At 35.7% G+C, this 18,560-nt stretch overlaps 2 protein-coding genes across 2 annotated transcripts; both read right to left on the bottom strand.

Annotated features, from left to right (window-relative positions):
* Positions 1 to 4,373: 4,373 nt before the first annotated feature.
* LOC112097873 (protein FAR1-RELATED SEQUENCE 5-like) lies at positions 4,374 to 5,690 on the bottom strand. Its single transcript, XM_024183467.1, has one exon. The coding sequence runs from the start codon at positions 5,688 to 5,690 to the stop codon at positions 4,374 to 4,376; it is 1,317 nt and encodes a 438-aa protein (XP_024039235.1).
* Positions 5,691 to 5,855: 165 nt separating this feature from the next.
* LOC112097872 (protein FAR1-RELATED SEQUENCE 5-like) lies at positions 5,856 to 6,678 on the bottom strand. The gene is made up of 2 exons (XM_024183466.1): positions 6,194 to 6,678; positions 5,856 to 6,105 (listed from the first exon to the last, which is right to left on the bottom strand). The coding sequence occupies exons 1-2, from the start codon at positions 6,676 to 6,678 to the stop codon at positions 5,856 to 5,858; spliced, it is 735 nt and encodes a 244-aa protein (XP_024039234.1).
* Between the last annotated feature and the right edge of the window lie 11,882 nt (positions 6,679 to 18,560).

Genomic DNA, 18,560 nt, shown 5'->3' with positions numbered 1-18,560 from the left:
AAGTAGCCACTAGGTTTTAGTTCATAGCTCCTAGCAGCTACATTAGGGTATCTTATGCATGATGTGCTCAAATTAGCTAAAGGACTGAAGTAGTCCTTAAATGGCCTCTCTTGTGGTTGCAAATCCATTTCAAATTTATTTTTAATGTGCTTTTGTGTGCGAAGTGTTTTTTCTAATTCAAGGTCTATAGGTTCAAGATTAGGTAATAATGACCTACGACCATGCATGCAAAACAAATAAAAAGAAAATAAAGATGGGAACAAAACAAATAAAAATAAAGAAGAGGGAGAAATTACGATACTAACCTTATTGCGCTATTACAACCTTACTATAAAAATACACAAAAACAAATATGTGAAATAAATTAACTAAAAATAAATTAATAAGATAAACAAAAAAAAATTACAAAGAAAAATAAATTGAAAATTAAATTACAGAATTTTACAGAAGAGAAAAAGAAAAAAAAATACTAACCTTTAAATGCAGATTCAATTTTTTTTTCTTTTTTTTTTTAATAAAAAAAAATTACAAGAAAATAATTAAAAGAAATTGTTCACAAAAATTAATTCTATGAATTAAAATTACTTACCTCCCCGGCAACGGCGCCAAAAAACTTGTTGTGCAAATTTTAATGTACTCGCAAGCGCACGAATCTATTGTAGTATAGATCTATGGTGACGAGTGTCGATCCCACAAGGAGGTGGATTTTAATTGTGTAGAATTAATTTTGTAAATGGGTTGTTGGATTTATGGTGGAAATGATTTGGTATATGCTAAAACTTAAATTAAAATGGCGAGAATAAATTCTAAAATTGGAATTGCAATGGCGAGAATAAATTGAAGATAATTCTATTGAAATGACGTACTTGGGTATCTGGATCCGTATCAACATGCATCATGGGCTAAATAATCCGTATTAATGCCAATTAAATCATGAGGGGGGAATCCACACCTCATGAACCACGCTCTAATCAATATGGTGCTAAGGGCTTATCGTGCCAAATAATAATAACCTTGTACCAGAGGGCCGGTGAAACCAAGGCGGTACTAGACAAGATTAGTATTATTTGTCGACGAGAAGTCAAAACATCCACAAAAACTAGAGGGGAAGAGAAAATAAATTTACCAAATAAAGCCCATGACACATGTTGAGACTTCACCTTCAACCCAAGCTTGAAAGAAAATTAGCCACTCATAATTGAACTAGGGGCAAAATGGGAATTTATTAAAATACGAAGAAAATACAAGATGGAGAGGGAATTACAGAAAACAGAGTCCAAAAATGGATTCAGAGATATCAAATTAGGGGGGGGAGGCCCCCTTTTTATAGATACATGGAGTAAATCATGGCCATCGGATTAAAAATAGTTTGGACGCTCAGGATTGCGCCACGTCATCAGTCAACAGTCCACGGTTTGACCACGCGGATGAACAGTAACACGGTTTGACCCGACTTTGAACAGTAACGCGGTTTGACCCGGATGAACAGTAACGCGGTTTGGTTGAAAATAATCCTGTGTGATGCATGCACCGTACGCGAGATTTTTCGTCCACTGATATGCTGCCACGTCACCATCAACAGTACATAAGAATTTTAGTCCAACAGGATCGTGACACCTCATCAGTCAATGCCACATCATCGGTCAATGCCACGTCATCATCCGTCTATGTGAACAGTGTCGTGAACAGTAACGTATACAGTATCGTACACGTGAATAGTACCGTACATGTGAATAGTGCCATTTTTCCTTTTATGCTCCTCCTAAGGTTTTCGACCGTCCTGAGTTCAAAAGTGATGTCCGTTTTGCCGTCTGATCTCTCCTTTATTGTGAAATGACTATAATGCCCCTAAAATACATAAATTACTTAATTAAAATAACACACACGTAATTACATCACAAGAAGGTTAAATACATAAAAGTAAGGGTTGTTAGTAAGACTTGAAATGTAAAATGACGGTTTTCTCCTTTATAAATATGCATTTTCTAACACTCAACACCCACATCGGCAAAGCACGGGAGAGATGCTGGGTTTATAAGGGGTGATCCACACCTTAATTGGCAAGACGTGTTTTGGGGTGTATGGGCGCCCCAAGAACAAATCCGTGCGGGCCTTGTTAAGGCCCAAAGCGGACAATATCTTGTCAGGTCTGGGTTGGGTCATCACATTGTGGTATCAGAGCGGCTCCGCGTGTCCTCTTGAGCGATGGTGGGGCAAACCTCAGCGAGGACGCTGAGTCCCCAAGGGGGGGTGTATGTAACACCCTAGGCGAATCCCACATCGGCAAAGCACAGGAGAGATGCTGGGTTTATAAGGGGTGATCCACACCTTAATTGGCAAGACGCGTTTTGGGGTGTATGGGCGCCCCAAGAACAAATCCGTGCGGGCCTTGTTAAGGCCCAAAGCGGACAATATCTTGCCAGGTCTGGGTTAGGTCATGACAATAAAAGTTGGAGAAAGAAAATTTAGCCTTTTTATGCCTGCTTATAACACTGTAAGAAAATTTTTTGACAATATGACATTGATAATTTTTGTGCAAATTAACTTAAAATATAATTTGGTATGTGCAGTAGCAGAGTGTATTTGTTTAAATGCAAATGTTTGTATTCAAATTGTCTTTTTGCATTTTAGTCAAAAGTATAGAGGAAACTTGGTTTTGTTAAATATGTTGTATGGTCAGTGTATGTACTAGATACAAGTTTCGGTTGCCATGTGATGACATAAACAACCATCAAATTACACCATTGCAGGAACATGTTGGTGGCAAGTTTAGAGACATAAGTCTTGCCGTTGGAAGGTTTATACGCGCTGATTTGTTTGCAAATATTAGTTATTGTGAAAAAGTGAGTGAAAGCATATACAAGTTTATATACATATTTTGTTTAAATAATCATTCGTCATGAAGTTTTGTTCTGTTTTAAAATATTTCACCATAAATGCATAATGCCTTGTAGATTTTTGTCCCTGTGTACTGTGGACATGCACGCTGGTACATGTTGGTTTTAGTAATTTCTAAAAAACGAGTAGAGATTTGGGACCCACTTCCAAGTGCAATGTCTATGGATTATAACATTGCACTATGTAAACGCGTGGTAAGTGTTCTTTGTTAAGTAGATCATCAAATGACTTTTAAGTCTATTTAAAAGACAACAGGAGTGCACTGAAATGTTCTGTTTAATGTGTTTAGTGGCCGAGGTTGCATCGTTGTGGTTTTCTTTAAATTAATTTGCCTATTTACTGTTATTTTACAGCTAACGTCAATATACACGACGTTGGACCATGGCGGCTCTAATGTTGATTGTACTAGTATAAAGTTGCGAGAATTTCCGATTGAATTTTGTAGCAGAGAGCCTACCATCCGGAATGAGTATGATTGTGCATTGTATATAATGCTCATGATGGATAGGCATAATATGTTGTCAAGCCTTAATAGTTTGTGCCAGGTTCGGTTATTTAATGTTACACATGACAAGACATGTATCTAATTACTGACACTAATTTTTCATTTGCCATTCAAACCTGGCCATAGCTTTCTAATAAGGTTGTGTATACATTGTGTTGGTCTGCAGTTCCATTCGGATGCTGAAAGGGCACGAATTGTTATCAAACTTATCACATGTAGCTTCAACTTCCTGAAGGATAAGGTTCGTTCAAGTTCAGAGATTCATCAAAGGCGAATTGATGTTGTCGAACAATCATTCTGCAAAGCCATTGACAAAAGAAGACTACGGCAGCTTCGAAGGTCCAGACAAATGGGCCATGGTCCCCGGCATTAGTTCTGTTTGCTTTGAAGTTATGTTGGACAAAATGTGTATGTAATGTCCCATTTTTTTATCCTTAAGAAATATTGAATTGTTACTGGGACCCTCCTGTTCACTTTATCAGTTTGTTCTAATATTCAACTTTCTTGTTGTGCTGGTGTTTACACACATGCATTACGTATCAACCCCCAATGTAGATAATGGCAATGAAAGCTTTCTGTATGATTTTACTAGTATGTATCGATATGATATATATTAATATCCTTAGCGGCTTCCATTTCAACCAAATAATCAAGCTTGCATGAGTAGGGATTGTTGGATATATATGGAAGCACACTTGTGTGCACAACCGTTGTTACCTTTTATAACTTTGTAACAAATTAGCTCCACAACCGTTTTATTATTTGAATTTATTTAACGAATCTGTGCATGTAGATTACTGGAATTAATGAACATATACTGGTAAATTGGATTGAATTTGCAGGAACCCGATTTGCTTTCATAGGAATTTGTTAATTAAAAGTGTACAACATGGAACAACTTGCGTCTACTAACTGACATGATATGTAAACGCAACACCTATGGTTGATTTTTCTTTTACTGAAAATACAGTCAACGTTTCCGAATGTCACCATAGTTGGTTGGGCCACAGAAAGAGGTAGCGATGGAGTTGAACCGTCCAGTCGAGGTGCTTGTGTTTAGCGTAGGAATGCTTGTGTCACTATCAGTAGTGGTGGGAATGTGCTCTAACCACGAATCCGATAAGGACCCCAATGGAACACCGCGATGTGTATTTGGATATGCCACGGACATTTTGGTGGCTCTGCTGTGAGGGTGCTGGCTTGGCACGTGTGATGAGAGTGTTCTGTCAAGGCCATGTTGCCTTAAGACATTAGATCCAGAAAAAATGTCGTTGTACTGGCTACAAGAGTCCTCGAACGGTTGGTTTTGTCGAGTATTATGCTTGCACTTTCTTACATTATGTCCTGGAACACCACATCTGCTGCATTTTCGTTGTTGCTGCTGTCCCAACTTTGGTCTCTTCAATGAACCCTTTGTTAGGACAATATCTGGATCTTGCACCACATTGTCACTTCTTCGAACAGGCTCCGCAACCGATTTATCTTTCTGGCACATTGCTTCCAACCTCAATGTCAGGTTATGGATATTAGTAATTGCCACGTTATATGCACCAACACTTGATGCCGCATATCTGAGTAAATTTCGGCATGACGAAAATATAAGACCCACTCGGGCCTCCTCTGTCATGTAATGAGCTATAGTTGAACATGTTTCAAGTGAACCGTGATCCATTATCTTTGCATCTTTGGTCCATCGAGACAATATTATCGACCTGGGGATTTCTGTTATATTTTCAGCCTTCAGCACAACAAATGTGTGGGAGCACGGAATTCCATTTGTTTCAAAGAGCTTGCAGCGGCAACACACGGTGTTTGTTGGCTTAGTTATCACCACTTTAACCTCATTTCCAGAAACTCCAAAATGTCTTACAAAGTAAGTAGTTGACATTACGTCTCGGCCACCTATTATTGCCATTAACAACCCTTCCTTCTCAAGTTCATCTCGTACCAGTCTGAACATCGCTCTGGTGTACGTCACCGCTGCTTGTCGCTCGTACATCTTTAAGTGTGTTATTAGAACATGACTTCCTTCACAACTATCAAAGTTATCCTTCCCCTCACCTTCCCGCTGTCGATCCATAAGGCGGTCCATCTGTTTCACAAAATCAATCAATCGCAACCTTCTATTTACATAATGATTAAGAAACGCATTCATTCCTTCAGACCTTTGTGTACTCCTCATACTACCAAAGAATTTTCCTCGCAAAAAAGCCTCAGCCCACATTTGCCTTTCATCGTACATCTTCCGAACCCACTCAAATTGTCCAACTTGATGCTTTTCGACCATTAATTTCCATTTCGTCTCAAACTCCTCTTCGCTATATGCATTAAGCATGCACCGACGAAAATCCTTGGTAAATTTTGTGCTGGTAACATTCGTTTGAGCATTTCGAGCTAAATGCCAGCAACAAAGCCTGTGTGAAGCTTGCGGAAAAGCCTTTATTATTGCATTTCACATTGCTTTGTCGCCATCTGTTATTACTGCCTTCGGTTGCTTATTATTCATAGCTGTCAAAAATGTCTCTAACAACCACGTGTATGTGTGCTCTGTCTCATCCGACAACAATGCAAATCCGAATACTATTGATCTTCGATGGTGGTTAATCCCCAATATTACCACAAAAGGTTTCCGATAAGCATTCGTCTTATATGTCGCATCAAACGCTATAACATCACCAAACAATGCATAATCTGCACAACTTCTGCCATCACACCAAAACAAGTCCCCAAGGCGATTTGAACTCGTCACTGTGATATCATAAAAGAATGAAGGATCGGAGCTCTTCTTACCTTCTAGATAGGATAAGCAAGTTTCTGCATCTGATTCTTTCAAATGCCGCCTTCTGTTTGAAGCGAGCTTGTTTTGAACATCGACCCTGTTGTAACCAACTCTGTTGTAACCCCCCGATCTGTCTACCATAAACTCGTGTATTTGCAATGGCGTTACTCCTACCCTCTGCAATGACGTAGCCATAACCAACTCTGGGTCCGTTACTGTTCTGTGGGACCTTAAGTGGTGCACAAGCTGTGGCGGGGTCAAGTTGTGCCTGGCAACCACTCCGTGTTAGTGGCCTTGGTTCTCTTTGTCTGCTTCTTTTCTGAAGGTATTTTGCAGCCCTGAATCCCTCTCTGCTACACACCCATGTTCGCCCTGTGATATTGCCATTAACATTTCTTCGGATATTGTCTCTCCGAATCCCAAATCCTGCTTTCCTTGCATATTGTTGATAACATGTCTCCGCTTGTTCTTCACTCTCGAATTCCCTACCTAACATAGTTGTCATGGCAAGCACATCATTTTCGTCCCTCTCTGTGCATTTGATGGGTGTCGAAGCCAACAAAAATAAATTCCTACTCTAAATAAATTGTGTATAGTGATTGAGCAGGGTCGTGTCCACAGAGATCGGTAATTATTTAAATCCTTTTGAAACGTAAAACGTAAAATGGGGGAATCGTTGACAATAATAAAAATCAAATTGAAATAACAAGAATGCAAATTAAAGTTGTAATTCAAATTGGAGAAAGCTCTGGTTGAAGGAATTAACTCGGCTTGATTCGACTACTGATCATTGATTCAAATATAGATTATTATTACTTATGAATAGACCGGTTATAGCTATTGAGACCCTCTAATGGCCAATCTCTCCTTAACTAGTCAATAACCAAGGTACGACCGTTGGTTATTTCCCTAATCAATGGACAACCCTAGATACGATCATAGGATTTAATCAATTGACAGCCTGAAAAACCAGAGAGATCAAATCCTAATCAACACATATGATGATTCATTTAAATTAGATTGTTTATTCTCACAACACAACTCTCTGCTATGTTATTTGTCACAAACATTAAATTCTTCATACGATGAATCCTTTAATTGACAATAGATTAAGTTGATAATTAAATAGTGGCCAATTACCTAATTAACAAACATAATCATGAAAATAATTCAGAGAATAAACAAATACCCAAAAAGCAATAAAACAATTAAAGCACAAGAAAGATCTCACAGTAGTGATGAATCAAAGCTTCATTATCCTTCAACCAGAAAAATAGGTTTAGTTCTTCATAGAGAGGAGAGAAAAATTAAATCTAGGGTTTCTTTCTTTTTCTCCAACCCAAAATTCCCCCCTTTTTTCACAATAGATTCCTCCCTTAAATACTCTCTCTCTCTTCTCTTTTAGAATTCTATTTAAAATAAAATACTAATATCTGAAATATTAAATTCATAATTACAAAAATAACCAAAAATACAAAACACGTTAAACTAAAAACTGCAGGTCCGCAGTTGACAGCACGCGCCCACGCCTTATCAACAAAGTTCTTCTGACGCTCATAATTTCTCCAAGAGAACAATCCTCCTTAAACATCATCTTTTAGCTCAATTTTATCACCAATCAATAGAATTGCACCTACAAAAGTAAAACACAAGTAAAACATTATTATTAAGTGCAAAATATCGATATTAAGGGAAGTAAACAATGCAAAACTAGTGCATAAATTGCACTCTAACAAATTCCCCCACACCAAGATGATGCTTGTCCTCAAGCATATAACTCAAGATTAATCCCAAATCTCCACTCAATTCTCATCTCAACTCATCCAAAAATAATTTTAAGCAAGCATACCTCAAGAAATTAAGTCGATCAACATTCGAGAGACAAGGACTTTTAAAGCATAGAATCTCATAAGATAGAATAAGAACATTTAACCACCAAGAAGATCCATTCAAAATTCAAGTGCAACAAGATTTAATAGCCCTCTCAATGACTTCACTCCATGCACTCAAAGTGTTTAGGGTATCATCTATGCACTCAAATCAAATCAAAGAATGCTATTACCATAAGCTTGCTTATATATCACATCTCAATCCACAAAACATGAATAAAATGCAAAAATCTAAGGGTCTTAAAAGGGTTGTAATGGGGTTAAATGAAAAAGAAAGGTTTACGAAAGAAAAAGAGATCAAAACGAGAAGAATGAACTTATGATATCAAAATGCTTATTTCTACTCAAGTCACCAAGAATGTAAACACTTTTTTTTTCTTTTTTTTTTCTTTTTTTTTCTTTTTCCTTTTCTTTTTTCTTTTTTTTTCTTTTTTTTTTCTTTTTTTTTGTTTGTTTTTTTTTTCGAATCAAACAAAAGAAACGAACCTTGCACAATTGAATTCAAGCATAATGCTTGTTGATCTAATTGAGAAACTTTAATACAAGGTAGAAAAAGCAACAAAATATATCCATACAATGAGTCCAAAAATCTCCTTAAATTGAGGCTCAAAAAGAAGAAAAATGGTTAAGTAGACGGAGAGAATTAGATAGGTAATGGTTAAGGCTCAAACAAAGGTAGCAAATAAAGGTCTTCTGGTAAAGAAAAAGGAAAATGCGAGAATAGAAAAATGGTAAATGGTTTGCCCTTATCATTTTAATGCATAAAATCCCGTAATGTGGCTTCAACATGCATAATAAAGCAAGTTCTAGAATAAACAAACTAGGATTGATATTCACATAACAAAAATAATTAGAGCAAAGTGGTTGCTCATAGGCTCAAATCCTCACAAAGTTGGTAAATTTGCCATCAAATCATGTACACTCTTCAAATGAATCAATCATCAATAGTGGTGTAGAATGAGATGAAGGTATGAATGAGATATAAAAGGAAAGGTAAAAATGATAATAAGCGAGAAAGATGTATGTAGTAAAAAAAAATGAAAGATAAAATGTGAGTGATGAAAGAGTATGATAGGAAAAAAAATAGATGTAAATAATTTGAGATAGATGGGGAAAAAAAAAGTAGTGAGAAAGAAAAGAAAAGATAAAATAATAATATATAAAGCATACTAACTCCAAAATCATTTAAGGATGAGTAGAGTGAAAATAAATGAGTAGAGTGAAAATACTACTTCCAGACATCAATAATGCAAAAATCCCTCCCCCACACCAAGAACTTACATTGTCCCCAATGTAAGATAATCAAAGCTCACATAAAAATTAAAGCGTAAGGATAAAAGTTTAAGGGCAAAAAGAAACTTCCCTGAATTGTGAGCTTTGATCCACATAACGTCTATGGGCTTGGCGGAAATGGTGGGGTAAATCCCACACTCTCGAAGTATGCGGCCAAATTCTGCTCCATTTTGTTCAACTTGTGCTCCATTTTCTCTAACTGAATGCTCAAAGGTGGTGCGGATGTAGAAGGAATAGTTGGCGGGGCAACAGTGTCGTCGTCAAACTCGTCATCAGAGGTAGCACCACTCCTAGCATAAAGCTTCTTCGGAAGTTGAGTGGGTCCTGGTTCAGTAAACTGAAATCTCCCCTCCTTGAATTCGACCACACCTGTTCTTTCAAACACAGACATATCCAAAAATTACTTTTTGCAAGCAGGATGCAAATCATTATTGTCAGGATCAAGCACACATAGGTTTATAGCTAACAGAGTAATGTATGGACCAAGAAATAAAGTCCTATACCGTTTAAGCACACTTTGAAATTGATCCGCTAACCAAAAACCTAAATTAGGCCTCACATCATTTAACATGCACCAGATAAAATAAAATTCAGTTTTAGAGAAAATTCCTGAGTGATCTTTCTTGCCTAAAAAATTATATGCTAAGAATCGATGCACAAATTTCAAAACAGGATCACGTAAGAAAGAACTCTTTGATTTACTCGGGTCATAGGCATTGTGATCAACAGATAAATTACACCAAAGACCATAAGGCTCAAAATTTTTGCTAAAGTCACAAGTTGTTCCTAAATATTCATCACTAGTAGAATAATCATCATCAATGAATCCTAAAGCTAGGTTAAAATCCGTGATAGAGTGTGAAAAATTTCGTCCCATTAACCTAAACTTAATGACATCCGGGGTATGCAAAGTAAAATCATTCGGCATAGTGAATTGAAAAGTAGCATAAAACTCCCTAATCAACTCAACATAACCCAAGCAATCAAAATCAACAAACTTACGCAACCCAATCTTATCTATCAAAGAATCAAAATTATCTTTAACATTTAATTTTTCAAGAGTCGGGTAATGAATATACTTAGCTGGAAGTATTTTGCGCGTGGAAATATCTTTGTACCTCTCTTTCTATTGTTGAGTCGCGAATGCGAGGCACCCTCCGAGATTGGATTCCGCAATTGGCAAAACACTCATGCCTTTTCCATGCTTCGATCTTTGTCTCACGGCTTGGCGTGAATCTGAAATTATGTTCCATGGAACCGTAGTGGGAGCGGCAATCTTAGATTTCTTTGCGACGGGTGTCTTTTTCGACGACTTGGAAGTAGATGCTTTCCTCTTCGGCATTGTTACAATAATTGCACTCACGGATTTCGATTTACCCGGCTGGAATACAGGGCGTAGGCTGGTTGTGTTGTGCTTGCTGCTCGGCTGGAGTTTGTTGCGCGAGTTGGGGCTTGCTTCTGGTTCTGGGCGTACTCGTCTGCTGCTGCTGGTTGCGCGGTGAAGGCTGGAGCTGATGCTGCTGGTTGCGGCTGGGGCTGATGCTGCTGTAAAACGATAATCAACAGTAATTTTTGAATTAGGGATTTGTGAACAGTGATTTTCGATTTTTGGTTTTTTTTTTTTTTGTGATGAATCACTTTGAGACACTAAAAATTTCAGAAGTACTTTTCTAATAAGTACGTGGGCACGCCTTATCAAAAATTTTCTTCTGACCAAAATAAGCAAACACATTAAATTTCAGAAGTACTTTTCTAATAAGTACGTGGGCAATAAGTACGTGGGCAAGCCTTAAAAAAAAAATTTCTTCTGACCAAAATAAGCAAACACATTAAATTTCAGAAGTACTTTTCTAATAAGTACGTGGGCACGCCTTAAAACTTTGAGACATTAAAAATTACAGAAGTACTTATTAGCTAAGACGTGGGCACGCCTTATCAAAAATTTTCTTCTGACCAAAATAAGCAAACTCGTTTTTTTTCATTTTTCATTTTTTTTTAAAGAAGATAAAACAAAAACCAAAATAATCAAATCATTTAGGTTGCCTCCCAAAAAGCGCCTTTGTTTTATGTCTTTGGCTAGACACATGTATGTATCAATCTCCATAAATAGGATTCTCGAGAGCCAATTCCTCCACAATATTCACCGAAAAACCTTCGTAAAAAGGTTTTAAACGATGACCATTAACCTTAAAGGCTTTATTAGAGATTGGACTCCGAATCTCAACTGCACCATGAGGAAAAACATTAGTAACAATAAAAGGTCCTACCCAACGAGAACGTAATTTACCAGGAAAAAGTTTAAGTTTAGAGTGAAAGAGAAGAACTTTTTGACCAACAGAGAACTCCTTTCTCAAAATCATTCTGTCATGAAATGTCTTCGTCTTTTCCTTGTAAAATCGCGAACTCTCGTAGGATTCATTTCTAATCTCCTCCAACTCTTGCAGCTGCAACTTCCTCTGCTTTCCTGCTTCATCCATCCGCATATTGCATTGCTTAACCGCCCAGTATGCTCTGTGCTCAAGTTCTACAGGTAAATGACAAGGCTTACCAAATACTAAACGATAAGGAGACATACCTATGGGAGTTTTGTAAGCGGTGCGATACGCCCATAATGCATCATCTAATCGCAAACTCCAATCCTTTCGATTTGGACTAACTGTCTTTTCAAGAATAGACTTGATTTCTCTGTTTGATATCTCAGCTTGTCCACTTGTCTGTGGATGATAGGCGGTAGACACTCGGTGGGTAACATGATATCTTTTGAACAGAGCTTCCACCACTCGATTACAGAAATGAGTGCCTCTATCACTTATCATCGCTCTCGGTACACCAAATCTGGCAAAAATATTAGACTTGACAAAATCTACAACAACTTTAGCATTGTCAGTCCGGGTGGCCTTAGCCTCTACCCACTTAGAAACGTAATCCACTGCTAAAAGAATGTAAGAATTGCCAAAAGATGAGGGAAAAGGTCCCATAAAATCAATGCCCCACACATCGAATATTTCACATACAAGAATAGGGGTAAGTGGCATTTGATTTCTATGACTTAAATTACTAGTCTTTTGACAACTCTCACACGACTTACAAAACATATATGAATCACGAAATAAAGTAGGCCAAAATAAACCACATTCTAACACCTTGGATGCTGAGGACAGCTGGCACACAATTGTTTGAATCGCTCCCAATACTCATACAAAGTCTCCCCAGGAAGTTGTCTGATCCCACAAATATCTTTTCTGATGTTGGCAGCTCTTGAAGCAGGAAAGTACTTCTCAAGGAACTGCTTCTTCAAACCATTCCACGTTGTAATCGATCCAGGAGGCAAGTAGTATAACCAATCTTTAGCTAGCCCATCTACAGAGAACGGAAAAGCACGCAGCTTAATATGCTCTTCAGTCACGCCTTGTGGCCTCATACTTGAGCACACAACATGAAACTCCTTAAGATGTTTATAAGGATCTTCACCTGCAAAACCATGAAACTTGGGTAATAAATGAATAAGACCAGACTTTAATTCAAAATTTACCTCCAAATCTACATATTTAATGCAGAGTGGTTGTTGATTCAAGTCTGGTTCAGCTAACTCTCTAAGAGTTCTTTCTACAGGTGCAGGTCTATCCATCACTTGTTCTTCTGAATCGCTAGATGATTCAACTAAATCAGGTACTGTATCTATTTCAGAAAGCAAAGGCGACGATGATCGTTGTTTAGCTCGCTTCGTCTGCTGTCTCAGCTGGCGAGCTGTCTTCTCAATTTCAGGATCAAACGAAAGTGTACCTGTACGAGAAGAACGAACCATACACCAAGTAAAACGTAAAAAGGATTAAATAAATGACACCAATCCCCGGCAACGGCGCCAAAATTTGATGGGTGTCGAAGCCAACAAAAATAAATTCCTACTCTAAATAAATTGTGTATAGTGATTGAGCAGGGTCGTGTCCACAGAGATCGGTAATTATTTAAATCCTTTTGAAACGTAAAACGTAAAATGGGGGAATTGTTGACAATAATAAAAATCAAATTGAAATAACAAGAATGCAAATTAAAGTTGTAATTCAAATTGGAGAAAGCTCTTGTTAAAGGAATTAACTCAGCTTGATTCGACTACTGATCATTGATTCAAATATAGATTATTATTACTTATGAATAGACCGGTTATAGCTATTGAGACCCTCTAATAGCCAATCTCTCCTTAACTAGTCGATAACCAAGGTACGACCGTTGGTTATTTCCCTAATCAATGGACAACCCTAGATACGATCATAGGATTTAATCAATTGACAGCCTGAAAAACCAGAGAGACCCAAATCCTAATCAACACATATGATGATTCATTTAAATTAGATTGTTTATTCTCACAACACAACTCTCTGCTATGTTATTTGTCACAAACATTAAATTCTTCATACGATGAATCCTTTAATTGACAATAGATTAAGTTGATAATTAAATAGTGGCCAATTACCTAATTAACAAACATAATCATGAAAATAATTCAGAGAATAAACAAATACCCAAAAAGCAATAAAACAATTAAAGCACAAGAAAGATCTCACAGTAGTGATGAATCAAAGCTTCATTATCCTTCAACCAGAAAAATAGGTTTAGTTCTTCATAGAGAGGAGAGAAAAATTAAATCTAGGGTTTCTTTCTTTTTCTCTAATCCAAAATTCCCCCCTTTTTTCACAATAGATTCCTCCCTTAAATACTCTCTCTCTCTTCTCTTTTAGAATTCTATTTAAAATAAAATAATAATATCTGAAATATTAAATTCGTAATTACAAAAATAACCAAAAATACAAAACACGTTAAACTAAAAACTGCAGGTCCGCAGTTGACAGCACGCGTCCACGCCTTATCAACAAAGTTCTTCTGACGCTCATAATTTCTCCAAGAGAACAATCCTCCTTAAACATCATCTTTTAGCTCAATTTTATCACCAATCAATAGAATTGCACCTACAAAAGTAAAACACAAGTAAAACATTATTATTAAGTGCAAAACATCGATATTAAGGGAAGTAAACAATGCAAAACTAGTGCATAAATTGCACTCTAACAGCATTATTGCCGATCAGTTTGCTTCTGGTTGGTTCCCATCTCACTGTTGATGTCCGCTTGTAGTTCAATGCTTCCAGATTCATCGTTGTGGGCTTCCCCTTCGTCGTTTGAGGACACATTCCACCATCCATCAATGTCGGCTTGAGTTGTTACAGGATATTCCAAATCATCTCTATCTTCCTGTTCTTCATTTGAATTTTTCATTTTCCTGTTTTTGTGTTCAAAATTTCGCAGAGGATTGCTTTTCTTTGTCAACACTATTGTTGTGAATGAGGTCATACAATCTGCAGTGTTGCTTCTTGGGCCTCTCCCCCAGGCTACAGGGTGTTCTACGAAGCTTCGTTGAATTTGCCATTTTTGCTGTACACGCCATCTTATTACTATTTTCCCGCCCTTTCACCTTTGAAGATGATGAAGTATCACGTTTTTTTATGATTCTAACTCTTTTTCCAGCCAGCTTGGCTTATCCCATTCCGTAATTGTCGTTAGATGTTCGTTGCTAACTACACTTCAATTTGTGGCAGGCCATTTTGACAGTCTGTTGTATTTTTAAATACCACTGCCCTCACAATCATTAATGTAATTATATGTGTCACCACCGTTACAAGGCAAATCTTATGTTATTATAATCTGTACGTTACACCTATGAAAATTTTATTCCTCATAAAATTCGGGCACATTAGCGTATTGTGTTTATGTCGGCAAGTGCGAATTTTTTCCCCTACTGACCTACAAAAATACACTGCATGTACTTCTTAATTGTGGTGTGCTTTCAAATATCGTTATTCAGATCCTAGCTTTTTTTAAAGATTCCAAATCTAACTTATTAAATATTATAGTTATGCACTTGTAGGTTATTATATTCCAAATATTTAAACGGTTTTGTATATTGTGATCGTGAACGTTGAAGTTTCAAACATAACGTTTTACTTAATTAACATTGGATTTCTCATTTAATCTTGGTATTGTACGAACTATTTATCATGTTGTGGTCATAAGCAAATAAATTACTATTTATTTTACCGTTTTGCATTGTCTTCGAATGGTTTTATTTTGTTTACCATTCCTTTTTTAACCTCGCAACTCTTAAAGCTTACTTTATTTGGACCTTAATATTTTCCTAATTCAATACTTACATTTAAATGTCCCGCATGTCTTCATCATTCAATAGGTGGAAAGATTTACATACTTGCCCAAATAAATTGTTCAACCGTCTTTTATTACTGGTACAAATAACTCATAGTACGCATTGTGTGGAGTTACAATAGTTATTTGGAATACTTAACTATTACAATAATTAGTAATGTTTTCACTTTATATATTAACCGGAGAATTACTATCATTATTACAATCAATTTTTAAATCTTTAACCAACGACAGTTTACCGTATTGCTTATTATGATTGATGATTTTACAAAGTTATTAACATCTTAGTGAAATTGGATTATTACATTATTGTAGTATTAACAATAATCTTTTACCATCTTTGATCATATCCACCATTACAATATCACAATAATTGTAATCCTGTTATTAATAATTTTTTGGTTAAACTAAAATATTCCCGGATATTTTAACGTTGACATATTTAGTACAATAAATTATTCATGAATTTGTACACTTAACGAATACATTATTTAATTATAAACTTGCCTCATAATCCATTTCGTGGTTCTTATTAACTTCTCACAATCTAACTCTTTACATTTCCGATAATTGAAACAATTATCGAATACATTAACATTTCATGATGGACAGACTCAATGGTTCCCCATTCCGTATGGCCAGTCAGGGCTGTTCCCTTTATTGATATAAGTTGTTTAAGTTTAATTTGAAATAACGTTATTACTATTACACATTACTTAAGGTTGCTTTCATTGGACTACATATTCATCTTCGATACATCAATTGTTTACGAAAGTATTAGGTTGTATGATTTGGTTGTATATTAAATAGGGTCCGCCTAACTTACGTTCAATGTAAGTTACGGTCAGCCTGTAAAGTTTCATCTAGCCTCCTATGCTCTATATTATATATATTATATTAATGAATATTTTACATTTTTGAAATGTAACATTTCGTTTAACCCCTTATTCGCAATTTTATTTTATTGAAACCATACAGTATGAATTCGCCCCCACAATTTTAAATTCTCAAATATATATTTTGTTTAAGTATAAGATATAATTATTTTTATATGAATTATAAATATAATAATAATTTTATTATTATATTTTTTTTTACATATATTATTGTTATTATTAATAACAATAATAAAAAGTTTTATAAATTGTTACTAATATTAATAATAATTATTATTATAATTACATCGAGGATAATTAATGATTATGTAAGTAATAGTAAATGTATTGCTAATGCTACCTTAGACTTTAAATACTCGTTATCGGATTTCAAGAGACCAATGGATGACAATTTATGTCAAAATTTTATGCTTGCCCCAATAAAACTATTTTATCATTTAAAAAATTGAAGCAAGAAAAATGTGTTTACATCCTCGAAGGTCTAACAACTTACCAAAAAGTACTTTAAAATGCCCGTTTAATAATGAGATGCCAACGAAACCATTAGTTATCAAAGTAACAAAAAATCTTGAAAGGTTTGAGATTATCCCGGAATAGATATATAAAACAGTCTCCTACATAAATATATACTCAGTGTTTATTCCATTTTATTATAATCATAAATATGTTAATTATCATTAATTATTATTAGTAATACTAAAAATTTAATAAAAATTTTTATTAATATTTGTTAATAGCTTATTTAATTATAATAATTTTTATTATCATTATTAATAATAACAATAATATATTAAACAACTATTTTTTATTTTAATTATAATTCTTTTAACATTATTTATATTTAATTATTAAATGGAGGTAATTTTTAGAATATATAAAAATTATGGGGGCGAATTCATACTCTATGGTTTTAATAAAATAAAATTGAATATAAGGGGTTTACGGTTTACGAAACATTTCAAAAATTTATAATAATCATGAATAAAATATAAATAATATAGAGCATAGGGAGGTAGATGAAATGTTACAGGCGTACCGTAACTTACAGTCAACGTAAGTTAGGCGCACCGTATTGAATATACTTTAAAATTGGTAAATGTTGTTCCGAACGCCCCCCAATAAATGGTTAGTATCCCAATTGGCTCCCTTAATGTGTTACCTTCCCCAATTTGACCACTTATTAATACTTTAAATCCCTTCGATGTTGCCAAAGAATTCCTTGGACCGGATTGACTTATTGCACCGTTATTTCTCTTAATCCGTTGTAGCCATTGCATTCCCCATAACTCATCTCAAATCGCATGCTCATATGTGTCCACACGGTGGAACCGTACTTAATGAAAGAATTTAAAAATTTAACCGAACATTAACTACTTCCTCCTACTTTTTCCGAACCTAATAAATGAGGTCTGTCCACATTTCGGCATCTCTCTATCGCTGCCTCTCAATTGTGGGAGCTGAAAACCTAGACCCAGAGCTGCTTCAAACGCGTTTGGCCTCTGTAGGGGATCAGGGCGTAGTGGCCGGTGCCGACAAAATTTCATGGTCAGTAATTTTGTCTTCTACGCCCCGATTGCATTTTTTTTAGTCCATTAATTTTATTTTAATTATTATTACGATATACTCTTGCAGAGTAAATCAGTCACTTAACTTTTTTGAAATAGTTAGAATTGGTGATTTTGACATCACATTTCACTTTGTTATTTTTTTTTTTAGCTTTACTCCCTTCGATTTAATATTATGATGTGTTGTTGCTGTATAAACTTGACTTCCCCTGTTGGAAACACCTGTTGACCGGATTCCTAGTTTTGTTCTTCATTCGTGTTCCATTATGGTCAAACTATATGACCATTTGATTTTGTTCTTGTATAAAACGCCATAATTAGTCTGTTGGTTGCTAGATTTGATAGGTTGTTCATCGGCTATTATGAAGAAAGCACGCAACCTTATTGATTCCAAACAGAAGAGTAGGAAATCAATGGCCATTAAGCTTGGCCATGATAGGATCAGTTCTTTGCCGGATTCAGTCCTTTGCAATATTCTGTCATTTCTACCAACAGATAATGCCGTCGCTACTAGCATTTTATC

This window comes from Citrus clementina, unplaced genomic scaffold (genome assembly GCF_000493195.1).
Source record: "Citrus clementina cultivar Clemenules unplaced genomic scaffold, Citrus_clementina_v1.0 scaffold_5, whole genome shotgun sequence".
NCBI classification, from domain to species: Eukaryota; Viridiplantae; Streptophyta; class Magnoliopsida; order Sapindales; family Rutaceae; genus Citrus; species Citrus x clementina.
This window is presented reverse-complemented; position numbering and strand designations above follow the sequence as displayed.